General features: G+C 40.8%; 1 protein-coding gene across 1 annotated transcript in view; it reads right to left on the bottom strand.

Moving 5' to 3' along the window:
* TSPAN5 (tetraspanin 5) overlaps positions 1 to 20764 on the bottom strand; it is a 64437-nt gene extending 43673 nt beyond the window's left edge. Inside the window, exon 1 of the mRNA XM_008499601.2 lies at positions 20179 to 20764. Coding sequence (XP_008497823.1) covers positions 20179 to 20259 — 81 coding nt within the window. The 5' untranslated portion in view covers positions 20260 to 20764. The remainder of the gene's footprint in view (positions 1 to 20178) is intronic.
* Positions 20765 to 21585: the final 821 nt, after the last annotated feature.

Consider the following 21585-nt stretch of genomic DNA (forward strand, 5'->3'; position numbering starts at 1 on the left):
CTATTTACAACTGTCCCTTGGGTCATCACAGCCTTCTACATTTTCACCAAAAGTGACAAAAAGAAAGGCAACAGAGGCAATGACTGGGTTTGGGGAGGGGAGGATGCTGAGCATTTTAGAAGGAAAGAGTTTGTATCAATGTTAGCTCAGGTACCCACAGAACAGGGACTCCATTTGTTGACATGGGGTTCTGCAAAATTTGCCACAAGCTTTAACTGAACCCCAGCTGGAACAGCAAGACAGATTCTGCCTGCCAGAAGCTTGGCCTCTCCATTTGTGAAGTTGTAGTTAATGCATCCCGGGAGTTAAAAACTGCACAGTCAAGGCAGAGCTCTGCCCAGTACTTTCCCACAGTCAGTGGGGAAATAGCAAGCTTTGTTTATTATTATTTATTCTTTATTATGCAATGTGAGAGCTCAGCAACAGTCATACAATCTAGATATTTTACTCCCAGAGATCTCTGACACAGATGTATTCTTTCCTCTCCCACTCTCCAGTCCTTAGAGCTGAAAAACTACTTTAGATGTCTTAAATGTGAGAACTGGGGGGTTTCATGTTTTATGTTGAAACCTTAAGCTGTTTGCCTTCTATGGAGCTGTTGAAAACAAAACTTCTATGCATACAAAGTTAGCCAACAAGTTAAACAGTTCCACTGGCACACAGCTCTTGCAAGGGGGCATGATCACATCAAAAACATCAAGTTTACAAAAACTCAATTGAAGGGATTCTAAAAATAATGCTTAAATCTTTAAATTTCCATTCAGTTTGACCCATGTTCACTGGTAACCAGCAAAGAGGTGCAGTGGCATCATGTACTCCCAATTCAGCAAAGTTAGCATGTCAAGTCTTGTGAAAATCTTTCATTACTTGTAGCCATCCATCTTCTTCATCAAGTAGAAGCAGAAACAGGTATTCATGAACAGCAGCTGATGCATTAAACACCCAGAGCAATGTCAGTTGCCTGTTTTCTCTCCATTAGGTAAAACCATTTGATAAGCCATCTGATAAGCCATTTGATAACCACCTGGGGAACCACCATCTGCTTCATTTGCAGAACTCATTCCACAGAATCTGAAAGTCCCCCTAAGCATAAAACCAGATTTGTCTTAAGAAAGAAAAAAAAAAATAAATCACAATTTCTTTTCCTTCACAAACTCTGCTCTGTCTTAGGAATCCACCAGAAAGGACAGTGCAGATGTGGCACTTGGAGACATGGTTTAGTGCAGTGTTAGGTTTAAGGTTAGAATTGATGGTCTTAAAGGTCTTCTCTAGCTTAAATGATTCTATTATAGCCTTGGATACCTTGGCTTTGTAAGCCATGATGAAGATAACTCTACTGCCACTTCCCCAACACTAATCAGGAAACATTTGTGAATAAATCTTCGGAATGTGCAGTAAGCATCCCAAATGTCATCTAGCAGCAGTCTGGACTTCACCAGGTCACACATGAACATTGATGCATGTCACACATGTCCTGGCAACACTGAACTCCCACAGAGCTCTGCCTCTACTTGCTCTCCAGTTCACCACCTCCATACTCTGCACAACTGGAATAACCATTAGTAGCTGAGGCAGCAGCCACAAAAGAGCAACTCCCTCTCTTGGAAGAGCTCAAAAAACCCCTCTCCAGCCTCCACCAGCATCACAGATTCATGTGTGTGATTTAGCAGGCCTTGCTGCTGCCAGATAGATGTCTACAAATACATCTCCAGCAATCTAGAAGCACATCTAGAGATGTGTTTAGTTAGGTCTCCACTTCGCTTCTTCCCTCAGTTCTAGCAGTGAAAGCACAAGCCTTGCTTTCATAACTTGCTTTAAAAAAAGAAAAGAAAACCAAAACCAAAAGCTGTACACTTGAGCAAGATCTTCAAAATCTTGTATGTGCCTTCACTGAAATTTATTATCTACTGGTGTTTAGCTTTTTGAAAATTATAACTATTAGGGTAGATAATATGCATTTATAAGCATTATATATATAATATGTGTAATATAGATATTACACATAGGTAATGTGTAATATATAGTGTGTATATATATATAGTATATATCTAGAGTATAGATTATAAGTATAGATTATACTATATATACTATATAGTATAGTACATATGGCATATATAGTACCTGTAGTACATATTCATCCCTCTTTGTCACACACCATCAAAATTTCATATTCCCCCTTACTCCTCCTCCAATTTCCTCAGTATTCCCAGAACCCAACATCCCTCCTCCCACCACTCTCATTAGTTAACCAGCCAGTTCAACCAGTAACCAGTTTGCTGCCTTTTCTTTCACCACTCAGGCAAGGTTCAGCATCACCAATCTCAAAACTGTTCTCAACATCACAGCTTCAAAAATAGCATTGCAACAATTACCCATACTGATTTTTCTGCTGCAACAATAAACACTGGACTAAAATACATATAAAAAACCTGAACAAACCACAAAACACAGCTGCATGATAAATGACACATTTAAAAAGGTTTCCTATCCCTCTCTTGACCTCCTCCACTACCATAAATTACATTTCCTGAAGTTCACTCTAACCACAAAAATCTGCATTATTGTTTCCATTCCAGATAATTCAAAATAAAAACCACTTTATAAATCTGTTTCTGCATGCTGTTCAGCAAGGATGACAGAAACAACCATTTATTAGTTACTCACTCAGCTTCTTTTAGTATGCATTGAGTGGGAGCATATATAGTAGTTTCAGTAGACAACACAGATACTCCTACTGAGCACAATATGAATACATTTAGGAGTTGCACAGCAGAGTGAAACACAGCTTTGTGCTATTTTGGTTAATAAAGATCATTTTGAAAAGCTCTCTCACCTTTAAATCCTTCCACCTACAAGAGAGTAATATTTTAGACAGTTGGCACTCTCCATATAATAGCTGTTCTCTACTATACCAGGGCATTTGTTTCCTAGGAAACAAGTAGAAAAAAGCAAAAAAAAAGTATCCAGTATGTTAAATATGAAAATAAACTGGGTCACACCAGTCATATTTCACTCAATGGAGTGAAGAATCCACGCTCCTTATACTGGGGAGTACAGGATTAGTTTTTCAGTAACTGCTCAAACCTAAATCTTATTTTTCCACAGGCACCTCTTGAAGCATAAAGCCTTATAGGAACAAATGCAAGATCAGACTTTACTTACAGCATGAAAATATGTGTTGTTTAAATGCAAAACAAAAAAAAAAGCTTACTGCAAATGTATTTTAACGAGGCAGCTACCTGCACAGACTACCAGATTGTGTAAGTCACACCAAACCAAAGCTTTTTACTCCAGTCCAAAACCTTTTCAACTTCTAGGCAAATTTGCACTCTTCTTCTATATCCCATAAAAGACTTCCAGCCTTAGAGAGGCATTATCAAAGATGTTCCAGATACCTAAAACACAGGATAAAAAAAAAAAAAAACAAAAAAGAAAACAAAAATAAAACCAAAAGAAGCAGCTACCCCATTAGTCTGGCAAGGCCACAGGGTTCATTAAGCAGCAAGGAAGCAGTTCAAGCACTCAGTAGTTGATTCCAGAACTATTACAAAGACATTAATTTTAATCTGATTATGAAGATAGTAATGGCATTTTATTCTTGTTAAGTCCACTTGGTAGAAAGAACAGCAATACTGTGGTTGGTCCCATGATTACTTCCAAACATCACTCTTTGCTTATACAAACTCCATCATTCCTATAATACATTTAAGGAAAACCTTAATAACAGGGCAAGTTTTCAAAGAGCACTTAGATGATTTCAAAACCTCCAATTAACATTCAACATCAACGTCAGCCTGCTGGATCCACAATGAGGAATTCTTATCAGTCTCTATCAGTCTAGAGACACTCTTGATGACAGCCACAGCTCATATCACTTTTGAAAGTCTTATCAATTTGATATCAATCTATCTATCCTCTAAACTAAGTCTCTGAATGTTAGGACCTTTCTTCCACAGCACACAAAGGCAGTGCCACCAATTTCAGGTAGGGCTCTTGCTTGAAGTCTACCCCCATCCAGCTAAGACCTAAGTAACTCTTTCCAAAAAAATTATTTTATGACCACACTTGCTTCGTTGAAGAGCTCTGGAAAAACATTGTCAAGACTCTTTCCTCCAGAACCCACTCAGAAGATGCAAGCAAGCAGACCAATACTTTTATTAAATGCTGCAATGGCCAAGTCAGAACTTAAACCTCACTATTACAAGGTAGAAGAGGACAGGGGACCAGGGTGGAGTGGTGGAAATTCAGCTCAAGAACAGGAATTTGTCCTGTATCTTCAGCAGCTGCAAAAAGCACAAAAATTGCCCCTCTTCTCCAGGCAGTATAAAAAGGAAAAAGACCTGAGCTTCTTATGAAACCCACATTGCTAATTCTTTTCTCTACAGATTGTTCCAGTCACTCAAGTAAATAAAAGTTTTGGAGTGGCAGGATTGCTGCTCATATTCAGGCCAGTAATAAAAGACTGTGATTGATACAAATGCAGAGAAAATCTTGAGAAAAAGAAGAAAATAAGTGAAGATGATACAGGAAGGTCTGATCTGCCATTGCAGTGTCAGCCAAGAGGAGCCACAGGAGACCTTTGTATTTGAATTTATGCTCTCTCAGCCAGGCTGAGAAGCAGCAGCTGCTGCAGTAAGTAAAAGATAAGTAAGGATCTTTTTTTAGCCAGGATCATACCATCAGGTTATGCTGCTGTATTGCCTCTCCAGTCTTCTCTTTGTCAGCCATGCCACTTATGTTCTTCCTCTCTTTTGTAATTATTATGCAAGTAAACAAGAAATTTTACTTATCAGATGTATCCCATTTTACTTATCAGATGTAAAACATTGTGGTATAATGTAAAATCACTCCTATAAATTTGGCTTTATAGCAGAATTTGCTACAGTACAACCTCAGGGAGTTGGGAATACCATGCTTATACAGCACCAACAACTCCTTTGTACTTACTCTCTGGCCAGGAATTTACCATATGTAACCCCTCAAGATCCTACTAACATTGATCTCTGCTTCAGAGGCAACTGAGGCACACAAGGCATCACTCCCCAAAAGCCACCAATTTGCTTATGGACATTTTTGGGGAAGGAATTTTCCACCTTGACTTCCAAAATCCTGGGTAAGTGCTACATTTGAACTTTTATGCTAAAGAAAACTACCAGTCTTTCAAAACAATAATCAGCAGAAGAAACAATCTGATGCCTACCTGAGAACACCCTTCAGATTCATCTGTGCATCATAGAATTCTCATCCTTCAGATACTATTTTATTACTAAGGATCCACTGTAACCAACAACAGATTAAATAATGATTTGAAAACCTACTATTGCTTTTTAGTTCCTTTTTGAAGGCCAGGGAAAGAGAGGATGACAAAGGGACAAAAATAACTCCAGGCAACTGCAATCCTATATAAAAACTGCCAACTACCTTGCTGTTAAACATGGCCCAAGCTGAAAAATGATAAATTCATTATAATTGCAGGAGCTGTGTGAAGATCCAGTTAGGTCAAAATCTGGAAATTTACAGCTCCTCTTCCCAGCAGCAAACATTTTCATCTGTGACATCCAGCTGTATCTCCTTGGACTGGTACACTTACAACATGTGTAATTCAACCATCTGAACTACTGAAAAGGAAAAGTCTTCAAAACTTGTTTCTCCATGATATTGTGTGGAAAAGTCAGGGTATGGCAGGGAAGAGAGAAAAGCTTCAAAACACATTCTTCAGATGCCAGATTTTCATTGTGGTTTCACAGAAGCAAAGCAGACGAGCATCAGAGTTCACAGACCCCACCCTGCAGAATGCTTTATTACACACCTGCTGGAACTCCACCTCTCCCAAAAGTAAGCCAAGACTAATAGGGAAAAAGTACAACTCACAACTGGATGTCACATACTTCAGAAAGTGAAGAGATTCAAGGGCCAACCAGACAAATTACTGAAAAGAAAACCATCCAACAGTACTAAGTCCAAACATCCTGATTCTGGCTCTGAAAAAGTGAAGATTCGGGGCATATCCCCTAAGAATTACCACTATCTATCTGCCTTGTTCTTCCATTTTTCACCAGCTGTCTACCACTGACCACTATTCTAAGGACACTTAACTTAAAAAGACCTTTTGGCTGGGCCAGTCTGATCTTTGGTATTTTCTCTTTGTTGCATTTCTAAAAAGGTTCTTTGAAGACTGCCTCAACAGCTCTGCCTATGCAATTCCTATCTATAGTCCTATATAGTTCCTACCTATATCTAAAATTCACTAGATTAGGCTTTCCTAACTCAAGTCTGGGGTTAATTAGTATTAGACTTTGAAAACAAAAGAGAAAGAGCATCAATTCACAGATTTAAGAGCTAAATAAGATGAAATATTTCCAAGGGACATTTTTCAGTCTACAGTGGTTGGTTTGGTGTTTTAGGGTTTTTTTTCAGATTTGATCTGTCCATAGAAGTTACTAATTATGACAAATATTAATTGCAGGGACAGAACTCACAGAAACCCCACAGCTTTAGCTCAAGGCACTTAATACAGGTGCTTCAGTAGCAAAAGTGAGTTCCCCCAGTCACATCCTCACCTGAGTGGTTCTCTTCCAACCTCACTCTTCACCAGCCCCTCAGCTGCTTTATGAATCCTAATCTTAGGAAAACAAACTGTTTTCAGCTGGTTTCATCCTCTTGAAACACCATTTTAAGCAAAATCATCAAACTTACTACCTTTGAATTGCATGGGACTTTAGCAGGAAATTGAAGTATATTCAAAAAGATTCCTTTTTATCACATCTTTTCACACCATAGAGAACTCAGCCCATTTATACACATATTTATATGTGTTCTAGGTATTTAGAAGTGGGCAATACACACAAAGGTTACAGAAATTGAGACTACACAATCTTCAAATAAATATCTTTTAAATTCCTTACCATTAAAACTTAACCTCAACTTCAAGCTGAAGGTGGACTGACAGATTATTTCTTCACACATTAGAGAAAAAAAGATTCTTTCCCTTTGGGAACTCCCTTACACTGGATCTAGTCAAAGGCAAGGAGCAGCACATCTCTAAAACCTTGAAACAATTTTTGGCTGTATAGGTTAATGCTTCATTTGAAGGTACATGACAATCCAGCAGATTAAGCATTCAGTATAATAGATCAGAGTAGTTCTTCATCTCCTTTGGTGGTACGAGGAGTCTAAAAGCAAGGAATATTAATACCTTGCTTTTTTTTTTTTTTTCTAAGACATCAATTAGAATCAGTTTTACATTTCTTTAAAGCCTACCTTAAAGGCAAAAGGTGGGTTTTGCTGTTTACTTTTAATAGTATCAAAACCATTTGTAGTAGCACAGATCTAACTCTCTACTCATACTGCAATACCACAAACTGCTGAAATAACAATAGAAAAGAAATGCAGCATTAATCAAGTTCTGCATTTAGACAGACTTTTTTTTTTTTTTCTCTATCAATAACCAAAGCACAAACAAAACAAGTCCAAGATGTTCAGTTTCTGTTGAGCTACAAACTGATTTTCAGGCTTAATTTATATACATGCTGCTTTTATGCTCTGCTTGCAGAAATTCTTTTACCTGAGACATTAGCTTACTTGCTAAAACATCATTAGCAGTAATGGAACATATTTCACTAATAAGCCATTACTCCTAGCCTAAGATGCTAAAGTTCAGTAGCTATTAATCAAATGTGGTGATTTCTTCTATGGCTAATGGTAGACAGAAGAAATGGGACTTAGGATGAGCACCAGTGACATCAGACACAGATGTATCATTAAGTTGATGCTATGATGGACATGCCTGATAAAAAAGCAGGACACAGGACAAAACTATACATTGCTTGTTAGAAAAAATTACAGCAGTGAGCAGCTTGCTGCCCAGCCTGATGGCAAGGCAGAGAGCCTGCAGAATCCACTGTTAAATGGTATTTTGGCACAAATGTAGATATTTCACCCAAGCACACCACTGCTTTACAACTGGAGAGCACACAGTCCCTACCAGTTGGCTGCTGTGGATGAACTCTGTGTACTCCAGCAGCTAAGTTCTCTCAATGCCACATGCATTAGTCACATACAGATCCTATTACTGGGAGAAGTTTTCATTTAAAGTATCTAAATGGTCAGAGAGGATGCTTTCTCTGAGGCACAAAACAGAAGAAACTGCCTGATAGGCTCCACTCTTCTCTGCCAGAGTTTTTTGGTTAGACTGCTCTATTAACCTTCTTGTCAGCTTTTAGATACTTAGGCAACTGAAGTAATTGCTCTACTTCTTTTGAAAATATTAAAAAAAAAAACAAAAACAACACAAACAAAAGAAAAAAAAAAAACCCCACAATGCTTAGAAACTAATTATGCAGCTACCACCAAGTGATTCCCATTGAAGCCAACAGGAGCTGCTTTATGCAGAGGAATATAAGAAGGGCCCAAGCATTTACAGAGCTGAAAGCCCTTGTGCTCTGTACTCTAAGTGGATGAAGGAAAGCTGTGCAGGGAGCTCATTCAAAATTAATCCATCAGGAAGTGGATGAGGGAGAGGGAAGGTACTTAATAATTGATCCACCCTGTGTTTCCTCTGAATTCTGAAACTTCTTTATGCACCTGTTTGGTTTTTGCAAGCTAGAGTTTTTTGACCTAAAGAGCTATCAACAAAGGAGGGAAACAATGAGGAGAGCTCCCAAAGTAGTGCTTTGATAAGAATAACAGCAGAAAAATATCTACCAAGAAGGTAATATGGAGATGTAATATAAAACAAGGCAGGTTATATTCAAACAAAATATGACTACCTTCCCACTTTTAGAAGGTTCTATTTTCAAAGTTTAATACCTTCTGCTTTATGAACAAGTTAATGCATTCCACTCTGTGACAATTTACAGGCTTCTCTTCTCACCACCATTTATACAGAATTCCAATGCCACCCCACAAGCAGATGAAGCCCATCCTTCCAACTTATCAAGTCCTTCAACTTCCTCAAGCTAGGAGTCTAATCCTGCTCACAGGAACGATTCTGACCACAGACCTACACCAAAATTGTTCTACTTTCATCTATAAATATCACCTGCAGAAACTTTAAGGCTATGTTACCACGGAACAAGGCAGCCTTTTAGAGTAAATACAAATCCTACCTAGTATGCTAGGGAGATTCAAAGAAATAGCAGTAATCAATGAAGTTCTGACAGGTCTCCAAAGATAGGAGGTTGTAACCGGGTGGACGTTGGTCTCTTTTGCCAGACAACTTTCAACAAGACAAGAGGGCACGGTCTCAAGTTGTGCCAGGGGAGGTTTAGGTTAGATATTAGGAAGAATTTCTTTACAGAGAGGGTGATCAGGCATTGGAATGGGCTGCCCAGGGAAGTAGTGGATTCTCCGTCCCTGGAGATATTTCAAAAGAGACTGGATGTGGCACTCAGTGCCATGGTCTAGCAACCGCAACGGTGGTAAAAGGGTTGGACTTGATGATCTCTGAGGTCCCTTCCAACCCAGCCAATTCTATGATTCTATGATACAAAAAAGGACCCCCATGAACTCTCAAAATATTTAGTACTTTACAGTATGCTGCTTAACTTATGTTTCTTATGTTTCTTGACACATTAGGGAAAGAAATTGTTTGACAAATAGGAACAAGTACCTTATAAAATGGTGGCATCTTTTTTTTTTTTTTACTTCTCCTTCCCACTTTCCTATGGTGTGGTGGTTGGGCTCCAGTAACAGAGTCAGCAAACTGCTCCTGTAGAAAGCCCTCTCAGAGCATGGCAATGACCATGCAAGGGGCTCCTATGGGCTAAAAGCACAGAACCCAGGTGAGTTTTAAGTTCCAGGTGATACAAAAAGGGCTACATTGGAAAGTGGAACAAAAAGAACAACCTCTGCAAGGTGGTGTAGAGCACAAACAGAAAGGAGGGCAAAATCAACAAGAGCCAGGCATTTACAACAGGCATGGTAATTTATCCAGGCAATAATCACCTGCTACTGGCAAGAAAAATGTAAGTAACAGTGGAATAGAGTACTCATTATTTGCCTGGAAAATATCCTGCAGAATAAAACACTGAATCAGACACTACCACAAATTTTGAGACTACCCAAGCTGTGGTTTTTACTCTCTTCATAGGATGTCTTTTAAGAGGAAGGAGACTACCCACATGTAAAAGAAAGCAGTATTTTTGAACATTAGCCATGCTAAGTGAGACCACTACTATGAAGAAAGACTGAGAGAACTGGGGCTGTTTAGCTAAGAGGGGATCTTAGTAATGTCTACAAATATCTTTGGGGTGTATGTCAAGAGAATGAGACAAATCCCTTCCCAGTGGCTCCCAGTAACAGGACAAGGAATAATGGGTTTTAACTAGGATGTAGGAAGTTCCACCTCAACATGAGGAGAAACTTCTTTGCTGTGAGGGTGACTGAGTGGCACAGGCTGCCCAGAGAGGTTGTGGAATCTCCTTTTCTGGAGATTTTCAAAACCCACCTGGATGTCTTCTGTATGGCCTGCCCTAGGTTATCCTGCTTTGGCAGACTCCCCAGCAGAACAGTGCAGTACAAACAGAGAAAGATTAGTGCAAAAAGTCCTTTGCATGTAATAGCTGTTAGATGGGTTTCCAGTCCCTTCAAGTCTTGCTTTTAGGCACATAAATCAACGAACCTCTGTTCTATCAAGGGTTTTTTTTTTCTTTCAAACACACTTTTCTTTTATGTATGTATATATACAAACTGTGTGCACAATGTATAAAGGTGTTACCAACATTAGATGTATGTTAACCCTTTGTTTGCAACAAACAATCAAAAATTATATTACTTGGCAATGGATAATCATTTTGAACTTTCTTGGGTTTTGCCACACCTTCCAACAGACCACTCCAACAAAGTATCTTATTAGAGGGCATGATACAAGAGGACAAACCAGAGAGGTAGATGGAGCTGTCCACTTAAATTCAAATTAATCTCACATTAAAATAAACTATCATTACTTGTGCTTTCTCCAGCATCATTGAGCAACTAGGAGAAAACAGATAACAACCATAACTCTTACTAATATAGAAAAGACCAAAGTGCACTGCAGGTGCATCCCAAGTAGCACATATATCTACATAATATTCCTCACCATCCTGAGCTCATCAATAACACAGCATCATGTCTGATGCCTCTGTGTACTGCACAGTCCAAAACTACTTTGTTTACAGCTGAAAGAGGCCGTGCTTGTACAACCCCTTGAAGTTGATCTATACAGGAAAAGGAGGAGACTTTCTTACCACCTTCCCACACTTCATTCTTGCAGCCAAACAGCAAGTCAATAGAAATTGACCCAGATGATGAGAGTTCTCAGTCAGATCCAGTATCTGATGACTGTCAGCCCACTGAAGCTGTACTAACACTTTCTGCAACCTTGTGCCAGCCTCAGACATTTGCAGCCCCCTTTTCTCTCATTTTGGCACCAGAATTTAATTGCAAGACAGCAACACCCAAAGGAGTCAGGAAACCACTGTCAGAACCAAGGCAGGAAACAGCCCTGCTACAGAGAACAGGTCCTCCCAGTCCTTCAGAGAGGAAAAAAAAACCAAAATTGAGTTAGACTATTGGGCAAGTAGCAGGACTTCACATCCTCCTGGGTGCCCACAGGGAAAGAACAAGAGAAGGGCTGTGATATCAAGCAATATTGATCAAACTAGGTCCTCATTATTTATTAACTGCAATCATACTTTTTTTCTACATTTATATACAGACACATTTTTATAGTCTTCATGCAAGTCATATGGCTGAATTTTCATCCAAATACTAATTACATAGCTCCTTAGAAAACAGGGCTTTTCATTTTAATTTTTAACCACTTTTTTATTATTGTTGGACTGACTGAATCCATACTTATTCCCTTAGACACTTAGACACAAACTGGCAGTCACCGAGACAACTTCTATGAAATCCTATCTTTTATCCACATGGAAAAAGGAACACTTCTGGTTTTATGTTTCAGTGGCAAAAATTAAAATTAAAAAAATCTGAAACCCTTGCTTTGTGCATAGTAAAACATCCTGGGCCAGCACCAGCTGAACGTGGCCCAGCAGATTTCCTGACTTCTTCCTTCCTAGTGGGTAGGACACAATGTTTGGAATTATCAACTATCTCTATTCTGTTTTCCAACCTGAAATATTCCAACCACATGGCACTGCAAAGACAAGCAAGGTTCTTCCAGGAGGTGACACAGTTAATTGAAGCATGGTATGAAGCAACAAAACCTTTGCCTTACATGACCTGTGTTTTTTCCTCACTGCCTCTGCTTTTACACATAAACTATTTACAACACATAAAGGGGAGCTCCTTCAAACCTTCCTTTCCACTCACTGGGACACTTTTTTTATTCAAAGCTGCTTGACAGAATGCAGCAGAAGAGATGCAGTTCAGTGAGAGGGAAGCACAGATAAGCTAGAGTCTTGCCAACTGGGAACACAGAGCAAAGGTGTCCAACAGGGAGAACCTGTGATGCAGGGTCTGACCAAATTACAGATCCCAGGGGTGACACCTCACACAGGGTGCTGCTGCATCTTTGCTCCAGATAAGCAACCAGAGCTCAGCTGAGAAAGCTTTCCCTCTTGGCAAAGAGGAAGAGAGCCCTGACATAAAATTATGTCCTGTATCAGAGAAGATTTGCATCTAAATCAAAGTAAATTAAGCTAGACTCTCATTAAACTTATCCTACTAATGCTAGGAAACACCCAGTAGGATGAATTATTGCAGTCACCCTGGCATTCTCATTTATATCATACTCATTACCCTATAACAGGAGCTGACTGGAGCTATGGCAGCAGATACACTCAGGTTTTTAACTCATTAAGACAACATTTAGGTAAACCAAGCCAACGGTCTCTATGAACTCAAAGTATTTTCTATACCTAAATTATCTAGTCTCCTTTTCATCTTTTTCTTTGAATACAAACCTATAAAGAAGCACCAAACTATTTTAGAAATAATTTTACTTGCCTGCTAAGGATGAAGATGTTTTTATAATACGTATTTGCCTTGTTGCAAAAAGAAAAGAAAACCCGATTTGCATCACCACACATCAGGAACTTTGCCTGAATATTGAATTATTTTCAATATTATTTGATGCAATGAAGCCTTCACTAGGAATAGAGGGATTTTCAAGGCCTGGAAGAGGCATATTGATTTTTCTCCATTCTGTGGGAAATGGACAGTTCATTCATAAGATCCTCTATGTCTACTTATTTGAAGTGCTGTCTAGAGGAAAATGATGATGTAAAAGATGGAAAGATGAAACATTAGCTGAAGAATCTGCTGCGGAGATTGATGCATATGAAATAAATACCATTACTGTTGTTTGACTCATTTTATCCATCTAAAGGACTGGAATCTGACTGGTTTTAACCTCCAGATGGCCTGACTTGCACAGATGCTGTATGAGATCACACTGAGTCAGTTTGATAACAAACCAAAGTCTGACTGGAAGCCTCAGTGTGTGAGGATAAGGTCAGACTGCTCTAGATCTTTGCCCGTGTTCCAGAAGCAGCTACAGAGAGCTCTGTGCCAGCAGTAACATCCACCCATCCCATCCCTTATGCCTCCACAAAGTCCTGCTGAAAGGGAAGATATTTTTTGGCAGAAGAAGCAGGACAAAAATGAGGACACTTCCCCAGCTCTGCAATAGTGCAGTAGAAAATAAACCAATTAGGCCTCAAATCAGTGAAGAAAAATTTAAGATTTCCTGGATTGTGCACTGTAAAACTATAGTGGAATGCAATAAAGTACATAAGATTTTTTTATTATTATTATTTAATTCTTTCTTTATTCTACTGCAAGACTGTTTGCTAATTTTTAATGGGGAAAAAAGAAAAAAAAAAAAAAAAAAAAGATGTAAAGTGGTACACGAGTACTAATTCATTACAAAATGCTACCTAATTAGAAAGTCAGACATATAGAAGAGTTTAAAAACTCCCATAATGGAAGGCACTTGAATAGGTGATGCTGACAGTGAGTTCTGGGTCATCACTAACAGAGCTGGGTTACTTCATGAGTTGTTCAGCTCCTTGCTCCTGCCTACATCAATAAAACAATTCCAGTCCTGCTGACAGGCCACGAGCCATGAATTTGAGAAACGTGCTCCTGCTGCTGCATTTTTTGGGCAAAGCAAAGCCTGAAGCCTGCAGTTTAAGACTGGAATTCCCTAAGTGGGAGAATTAGGTCAGTAGATGTCTTTGGGTCAAAAACATTCTCCCTCACCTCCAGCTTTAATTGCAAGCACAGCATTATATTCTAAATGCTTATAGCAAATCTTCACTTTATTGCCATTAGCTAAATAAACTGTAGAAGTTCCTCAAATGAGCATTTAACTACATACCAGTTTCCAAACGTGTAACTTGTAGTAACTCTGGTGCCAAAACCAGTTTATAATGCACTCTGAACAAAAAGTTATTATTTGTAAGAACAAGGTTCTAAGGAAAAGGAAATGTTGTTTCACTAACTGTAAGCTCAAGTTTTTTATGCTCTCCTACTCATTAACTATTGCATCTTACAGAGTTTAAGAAATAAAGAATAAATCTCAGTTTGCTAAGGAGTACTTCAGGATTAATCTATGGAACTAGGTCTTAGTGTTCTTTAAGAACCAAGTACATACATTCTTTCAAACTCCCATTCTTTCAAACTTTTCATTCACTGGAAAGGACAAAAAGTTCCTTCCATTTTTCTTTTTTTCTCACTCCCCACCCACAAAGCAACACCAACAAAAAGACAAATCAAACACTGTCCTCCACGTTTTCCATTTGAAATTTATCCTACATCTGTTCACTAAGAGATTTCTTTTTTTGTTAAAAAAAACTAAACAAAAAAACCCACACATAATCTTGCTCTCAGCTCCCATTTGGGGAAAAAAAAAATCATTTCTTCCCCAGCTCATTCTTACTTTCCCTGAGTGCCTATTGCAACACACACTGTAGTTGAATAAATATACATATATACATACATAAATACACCAAAAAGCATTTATCAGGAGAAGACTGCCTTGCTGAATTAAGATAGAATGTCTATCTTCAAATTCAGTGTTACAGAACATGGACCTGTTGTTGCCTTTATTAAGAAAACGTTATCAACATGCAACAAGGGGGGTGGCACTAGGACAAACTTGTTTCTCAGGGTGCCATTCATATGCATCAGTTTTTCACTCATTGGGACACTAAAAATTCAAATTTAACTCCTCATACTTTGAGATAGGTGTGACTCCAGGTAAAAATTATTATGGTAATTCGAGCAAGGTAGTAAATACATTTACTAAATTCAACAAGACAAGAGGGCATGGTCTTAAGTTGTGCCAGGGGAGGTTTAGGTTGGATATTAGAAAGAATTTCTTTACCGAGAGGGTGATCAGACACTGGAATGGGCTGCCCAGGGAAGTAGTGGATTCTCCATCCCTGGAGATATTTAAAAAGAGACTGGATGTGGCACTCAGTGCCATGGGCTGGGAACTGCAGCAGTATGGATCAAGGGTTGGACTTGATGATCTCTGAGGTCCCTTCCAACCCAGCCAATTCTATGATTCTATGAACACAGAAGAAAAACATGAAATATCCATTTGGTAGCTCAAATAATATTCCCTCCAAGTATGCTGACACCAAAGAGGAGGTCACACAATCACCATTTTTTTTTCTAGGTCTTGTGCCCTTGTGCTTCTTCAATCCCCCAACTAGAAACATCAAAAGTTCTTTAAACAATGACGTATTTACAAACACCTACTCTTGGCAAAACAAACACTTAGGAGACAGGCAACAGCTTCATCCCTTTCTCACTGATTTTTTTTCCTGTAAGCAATGCTACAGCCTGACAAAAAGTTAGGAGGGAAAGCAGGGCAAGAAAATTTTTATTCCAAGAATGATCTCTACAAATTGAAGCAAGACCTCTGGAACCCTTGGAGTTACTGTCATTTTCTAAGCATTTAAAAGATGGGCTACATCTGCTGAAAGAGACACTGGGGAATTCAGGAATACCAAGCTCACAGCAATATGTACACCACCACCTTGCACTGACACAAAACAACTGGAGATTTTCCCAAGTTCTGTCTTGCCTGGTTTTTTTCTTGTCTTTGCTGTTTGTGGCAAAAACCCCCACTGTTACCTGTTACCTGTGCTACTAAGAAATTAAAATAAATAAAATTTAAAACCTCACCCACATTTGAACACGAAAGTGGGGGGACAGTGAACCAAATGGTTCCACTTCCACCACAGGGGCTTCTTCCCAATGCAAATTTTTAAAGCTCCAGTGCTACAGAATGCATTTGAAAACTGCCCAGAACAAGCCTCACACTGATTTCTGTATTTTTGTAACTATTGTGGCAAAGGAAAATTACAGAACAAAAACTTCCTTGTGGATTCCTGAAATCCAGCTGACATCCGAAAATTATCTCCTGCCCCTTTGAAAACAAACTATCAACAATGTACATTATTTAATAAACAGTCTATTTGTTGCCCCTTAAAGGTCAGTGCACTTTTCCAACACTTTTCCCATCACACAATTACATAACCTTACTCAGTTTTCTTTTCACTCTCATCCTGAAATTCAAAAGACTATTTAGACACCCATATGGTTGCCATCAAAACCAACAGATGCCAAGCAAATTATGACTTGTATCCCAACTGCACCACATCTCACAGGGAATCAACAGATAAGGAAAGGATTCTGTCTGAAATGTCAATGTTTTCTATATACATCTTCCCAAGATTGCAGAAGCAAGCATGGACTGAAATTCATAATTAGTAGTATAATTCCAGAGGTTCCATCAAGTATAATCAAGCACAGATAGCAATTTAAAACAGTTCCTGGAACTAAAAGTCAGCTTAAAACTATCTTGCAAAAGTAGAAAGTGAAAGAGGGGAACCAGTTCTTGCCTTCTGGGAAGCTGGAAAGCCTCCTTTAACTTTTTGCACTGTACCTTTGCCATTATCCATTCTACATGGAGGAAGGCAAGGAGGAGGCACTGCTTGCTTTAACTACAGAAAAATGTTTTCTGCTACCTTATAATTGCAGCTCTCCTCTAAATCAGATTACATTATGATTTACAAAGCCATAAAAATGCACTGCCTATTCCACCAGCATTGAAAGGTAGCAAAATAAAATTCTTTCACACAAGAATTATGCTCAGCAAGTTAAAACCCAGGTGAGTGCCCTAATGAACAATCAGCAGAAGAATGCCAGCTGAGCTATGCATAATATTGAATTCTACCTGTATTTGTGCCTATTAGGTCTTAGTTCCTAAATCTTACTTTGGCAAGTGCTAAATGAGCTTTCCTTTTGCACAAGAGCACTCTGTGATCTCAGAAAACAAGTTTTTTCTAAACAAACACTTCCAGCATACTTACCAATATTAATACTGACTTTCAAAATAAAAAACTAAGCTTGCAAATATACCTAGAATATTAATACGTAGACTCAGAGGATACTATTGCCTCATAGAACAGACAAACACATGGTGCAAGGCAGAACTATCACCTGAAGAGAATACTGACACCTTTGGTTACAACTACATGTCCAGAAATAGAGTCCAACTTTCCCATCCTCTTTATTCTAATAATTCAGGGTTGTTCTTTCAGGAAATAACAGACCACCACAAAACCAGAAAATTGACAAAAGGTCTGCTAGTTTATTTTGCACATACTCTGTGGCATCCAAAACCTCTGATTACTGGTAATGTTTTTGGTTCAAGTAGCATATACAGGCATTCTCCACGAATTTCAGCAGATTTGCAACATTCCTCTGGTGCAGGCACTGACAATTTTCTTGTCAAAATCATTACTTTTCTAACTCAGAGAGGACTGCCCTGTTTGCTTACATGAAAATCTTTTAAAAGTTCTGTTAAAACCACTATATAGTTCAGATGTTTTAACAAAGGTGTTTTACTTATCTCCATGTTCAAAAGACCCCTGGAGAGTGACATGGGGTTAATACTATGACCTCTTCATCACTTCAATCTATTTACAATTACTACATTAGTGGCTATTTTTTATTATCACTTTGTGTGAGCATCCAAGTGAACTTGTGTTTTTCATTTACAGCTTTCCTGGCCCAATTTTCATGACAAACTATTGAGGGGGTTGCTCTTAATTCAGTAAAAACAACACTCAAATGTATTCTACAAGAGGAACTGCTTATGTTTTCACTCCAAAACATACAGACATGGTAGTAAATGCAGGCTTCCTCATAAATAGATTACAGTATTCTGAAGAAATTGCTAAATTCTTACAAAGTGCTTAGTCTGGATTTCAAGAAGTTTAGCCAAGGACACAACATTTGCATTTTGCAAAAGGGGAAATCTGGAAGCAAGGGCCACACATCAAACAAATGGCAGTGGGCAGCTACTCAGGTCTTCAGATTAGCATTCCAGCAGTATAAAGCCCCCTGGCCTAGCCAGACATCCTTTAACCCATTCAGTTACAACAGAGAAACATCTGTCATACTGCAAAAAGCTTTGACTCAACAATACAGGAATCAGAAAATTATTAGCCACAAAACACCTAAAAGATAGCACTTCCCCTCTTGTGCCTTCCACACATTATCCTTCAAAGCATAAGATGAAGGAAATTGCAAGGTATACAACTTCTTACAGACTGACAGTGCCTGAAGGAGCAAGAAATAGACATGTTTATGTCTATTTCACCATAATCTCCCTCTTTTGGTCCAAGGACATGGCATACAAGTGTTCTTCACACTACTCTGTTCCCTGCTGAAAAACATCTGTGTCTACAGCAACACATGTCCAGAGGAATCAAAATAAAAAACCAGACCACTGAAAAGAACCATGGCAAACTCAACCACTAAAAACTGATCAAAGAGTATAATAAAAACTACTACAGGTCAAACAACTACAAAGCTTGCAACCATTCATCGCCACAGATTGGGTTTAGGCCAAGTAAACACTGACATAAAACCACAGCCAGCTCCACTTTATCAACTTACTTTCTTGATGAAGGAAAGGTATTTCACTATAGAAGTGTCATTAATTAAAACTCTCTTCCTCCCAAAACATCCTCTTCGGGCATCTTTACTTACCAGAAGCACAGACATGAGGTCAGCTATGAATACCTCCTAGGCCATTTAACCACCAAGGTGATAATCTTAATTTAGTACTGGTTAGAAGGTATCCCTCATCTATTCTTTCCTACCTTTACCCATAAAATTTCGAGGTGGTTTTTTTTTTCCTCCCCCCAGTTCATCTTTACAGTCCAAATAAGACATCATACCAGACCTCCAAAACCACTTTCATTCTACCTGGGTTTATCTGTGTTTTTTAACTGATAAATGGAGTATCTATGCAAGGAGGAGGATTACACTTCATCCAACTTTCAGCATTCTATGCAGTGATAAAACCTCATCATTTATGCCTATGTGACAGTGCTCACCCCCACCCTCTGTCATTACAAAATCTGGCATTTACATCCAAAATCAGCTGCTTCTCTTTCAAGCCCAACACATTAGGAAAATGCTAGAAATACTGCTATAAGCATGTTACTCTTCACAATACAGTTCTGTCTACTCTATAGTCAGTGCTAGCAACAAGATGCTGTGCAATCAGGAGAAAAAGCTCCACAGCCAGCAACCCCAATGCCAAACCAAGCCTCCCATGGATGGGAATACTGTTTCTTCCCTCCTCAATCCTATTATTGGCGCTACTACTACTACGTGGTAATGGCTAAAACCATCATAAACCCATGACATCCCCGACCTCATCATTGTGTAATCACTGCCTCATCAAACGGCACCGCTCAAAGAGCTGGAGCTGTGATTTTTTTTAGCATTTTTATTTAACAGGGATTATCAGTAGGAAAACCTGCCAGATCATTTCGTTCTCCAGGCCTAGCTGCTCCCTCTTTCACCACAAAGCAGAGGAGAGGGAAGGAAACAGGGAGGAAAAAAGAAAAAAAATAAAAATAAAAAGGCAGGAAACCTTTTTCGCACCCGGAGCCGACCGGGGGGAAAGGAGGTGGCTGCTGGGGGATAAAGGGGAGTGGACGGCGCCACAGAGGCCTCAAAAAGCCCCCAAAAAGCCCCAAATCCCAATCGTCACGCCGGACCCGGAGGGCTCCGCTTTTACCCGTCCCACGGTTCTGCTTTCGGGCCGTGCCCGACCCCGGCGAGGCAGCGGGGGAGGAGGCGGAGGAGAAGGTGGCAAAGGAAGATAACGAAGAGCCGTGCGATCAGCCCACTTACCCAGAAAATGACATTGAAGCCGAAGATGAAATATTTGATGCAACAACTGACTTCAGGCCCCTTGTAGTGCTTCCCGGACATCCTCTGTGCTCGACACTTTGTTCGCAGCCAGGATGAGAAGCGAAGGGAAGGGGGGGGAGGTACGGGGGGGACGAGGGAGAATTAAAAAATAATAATAATTTTTAAAAAAAGAAGTAAGATTTTTTAAAAATGAGAACAGAAGGGAAGGGGGCTGGGAGCGGTGCAGCGGGCAGGGCTCAGCGCCGGCTGCGCGCCGTGGGGAGATGCGGCAGGAGCAGCGCGGAGCGGCGGGTCCGACTTGCCGGGCGCCGGGGAGAGCCGACAAGCAGCTCCCACCTCCTCCCTCCTCTTCTCCCGCATGGAGAAGGCCCCGGCTACTCGCGTCGGGAGGAGGCGAGAGAGAGAAAAGGGAAAAGGGGGCAACCACCGGGGAAGGAGGCGCCCGGGCAGAGGCGCTGCCCTGGCCCAGGCGTTATCCACCGCCAACCTCCCCGAGCTGCCCCAGCGGTCCCTGCCCCGACCCCCACAGTGGCAACGGCCGCCGGGAGAGCCCCGCCCGGCTGGGGGGGAGGAGAAGCGGGGCGGGGAGAGGCGGGGAGAGGCCCCGCCACTGGTCCCGCCGGCTGCGTGATTGGCATCGAGCCCCGCAAATCCGAGGTGCAGCCGCCGACCCTCGGGCGCTTTAGGGGAGGCTGCGTGGCCCCCTCGTCCGCGGCTCCGGTGGCAGCTTCCTCCATGAGGAGCTCAGCTTGGGGTTGCGGTGCGGGGACCCGCATCTTCATGGCTGGCCGAGGGGGCAGCCGTTCAGTGGTTCCCATGTGGGGAATGATGGCGGGGGAGCCGTGCCCGCCGGTCTTTGTCTGCGGCGGCGAGGGAGGGGGGCGGCCCGGCCCGGCCCGGCGGCTGCAGCTGCCACCGCCGCCTCGGTTACGAAACGGAGCCGGCGAGGCTCGGGGTGGCGGTGGAAAGGGCCCCTTCAGGGTGAGAGTCTGAGGGGCCGCGTCTGTCTCCCCTCAGGTAAATAGGAGTTCGTTTTGTATTAGGGAATCGTGAGGAGCAGCGCTGTGCCACGAGCCGGCTCCTCGTTGCGGGTTTTCTAAGTCGAAGTCGAGGTTTCTTCTCGGTCTTGTGGCATCTTCCTCAGCAAAGTCCCCGGCGGGCTGAGCTGTGGCCATGCACAAAATGAGGCCCCAGTTTGAGTCCTGTGTCCAGTTCTGGGCCCCTCAGTTCAGGAAGGAGACTGAGGTGCTGGAGCGGGTCCAGAGAAGAGCAAGGAGGCTGTGAAGGGATCCAGCACAAGTCCTGTGAGGTGAGGCTGAGGGAGCTGGGGGTGTTCAGCCTGGAGGAGGCTCAGGGGAGACCTCATCACTCTCTACAAGTCCCTGA

This window comes from Calypte anna, chromosome 4A, assembly GCF_003957555.1.
Source record: "Calypte anna isolate BGI_N300 chromosome 4A, bCalAnn1_v1.p, whole genome shotgun sequence".
NCBI lineage: Eukaryota > Metazoa > Chordata > Aves > Apodiformes > Trochilidae > Calypte > Calypte anna.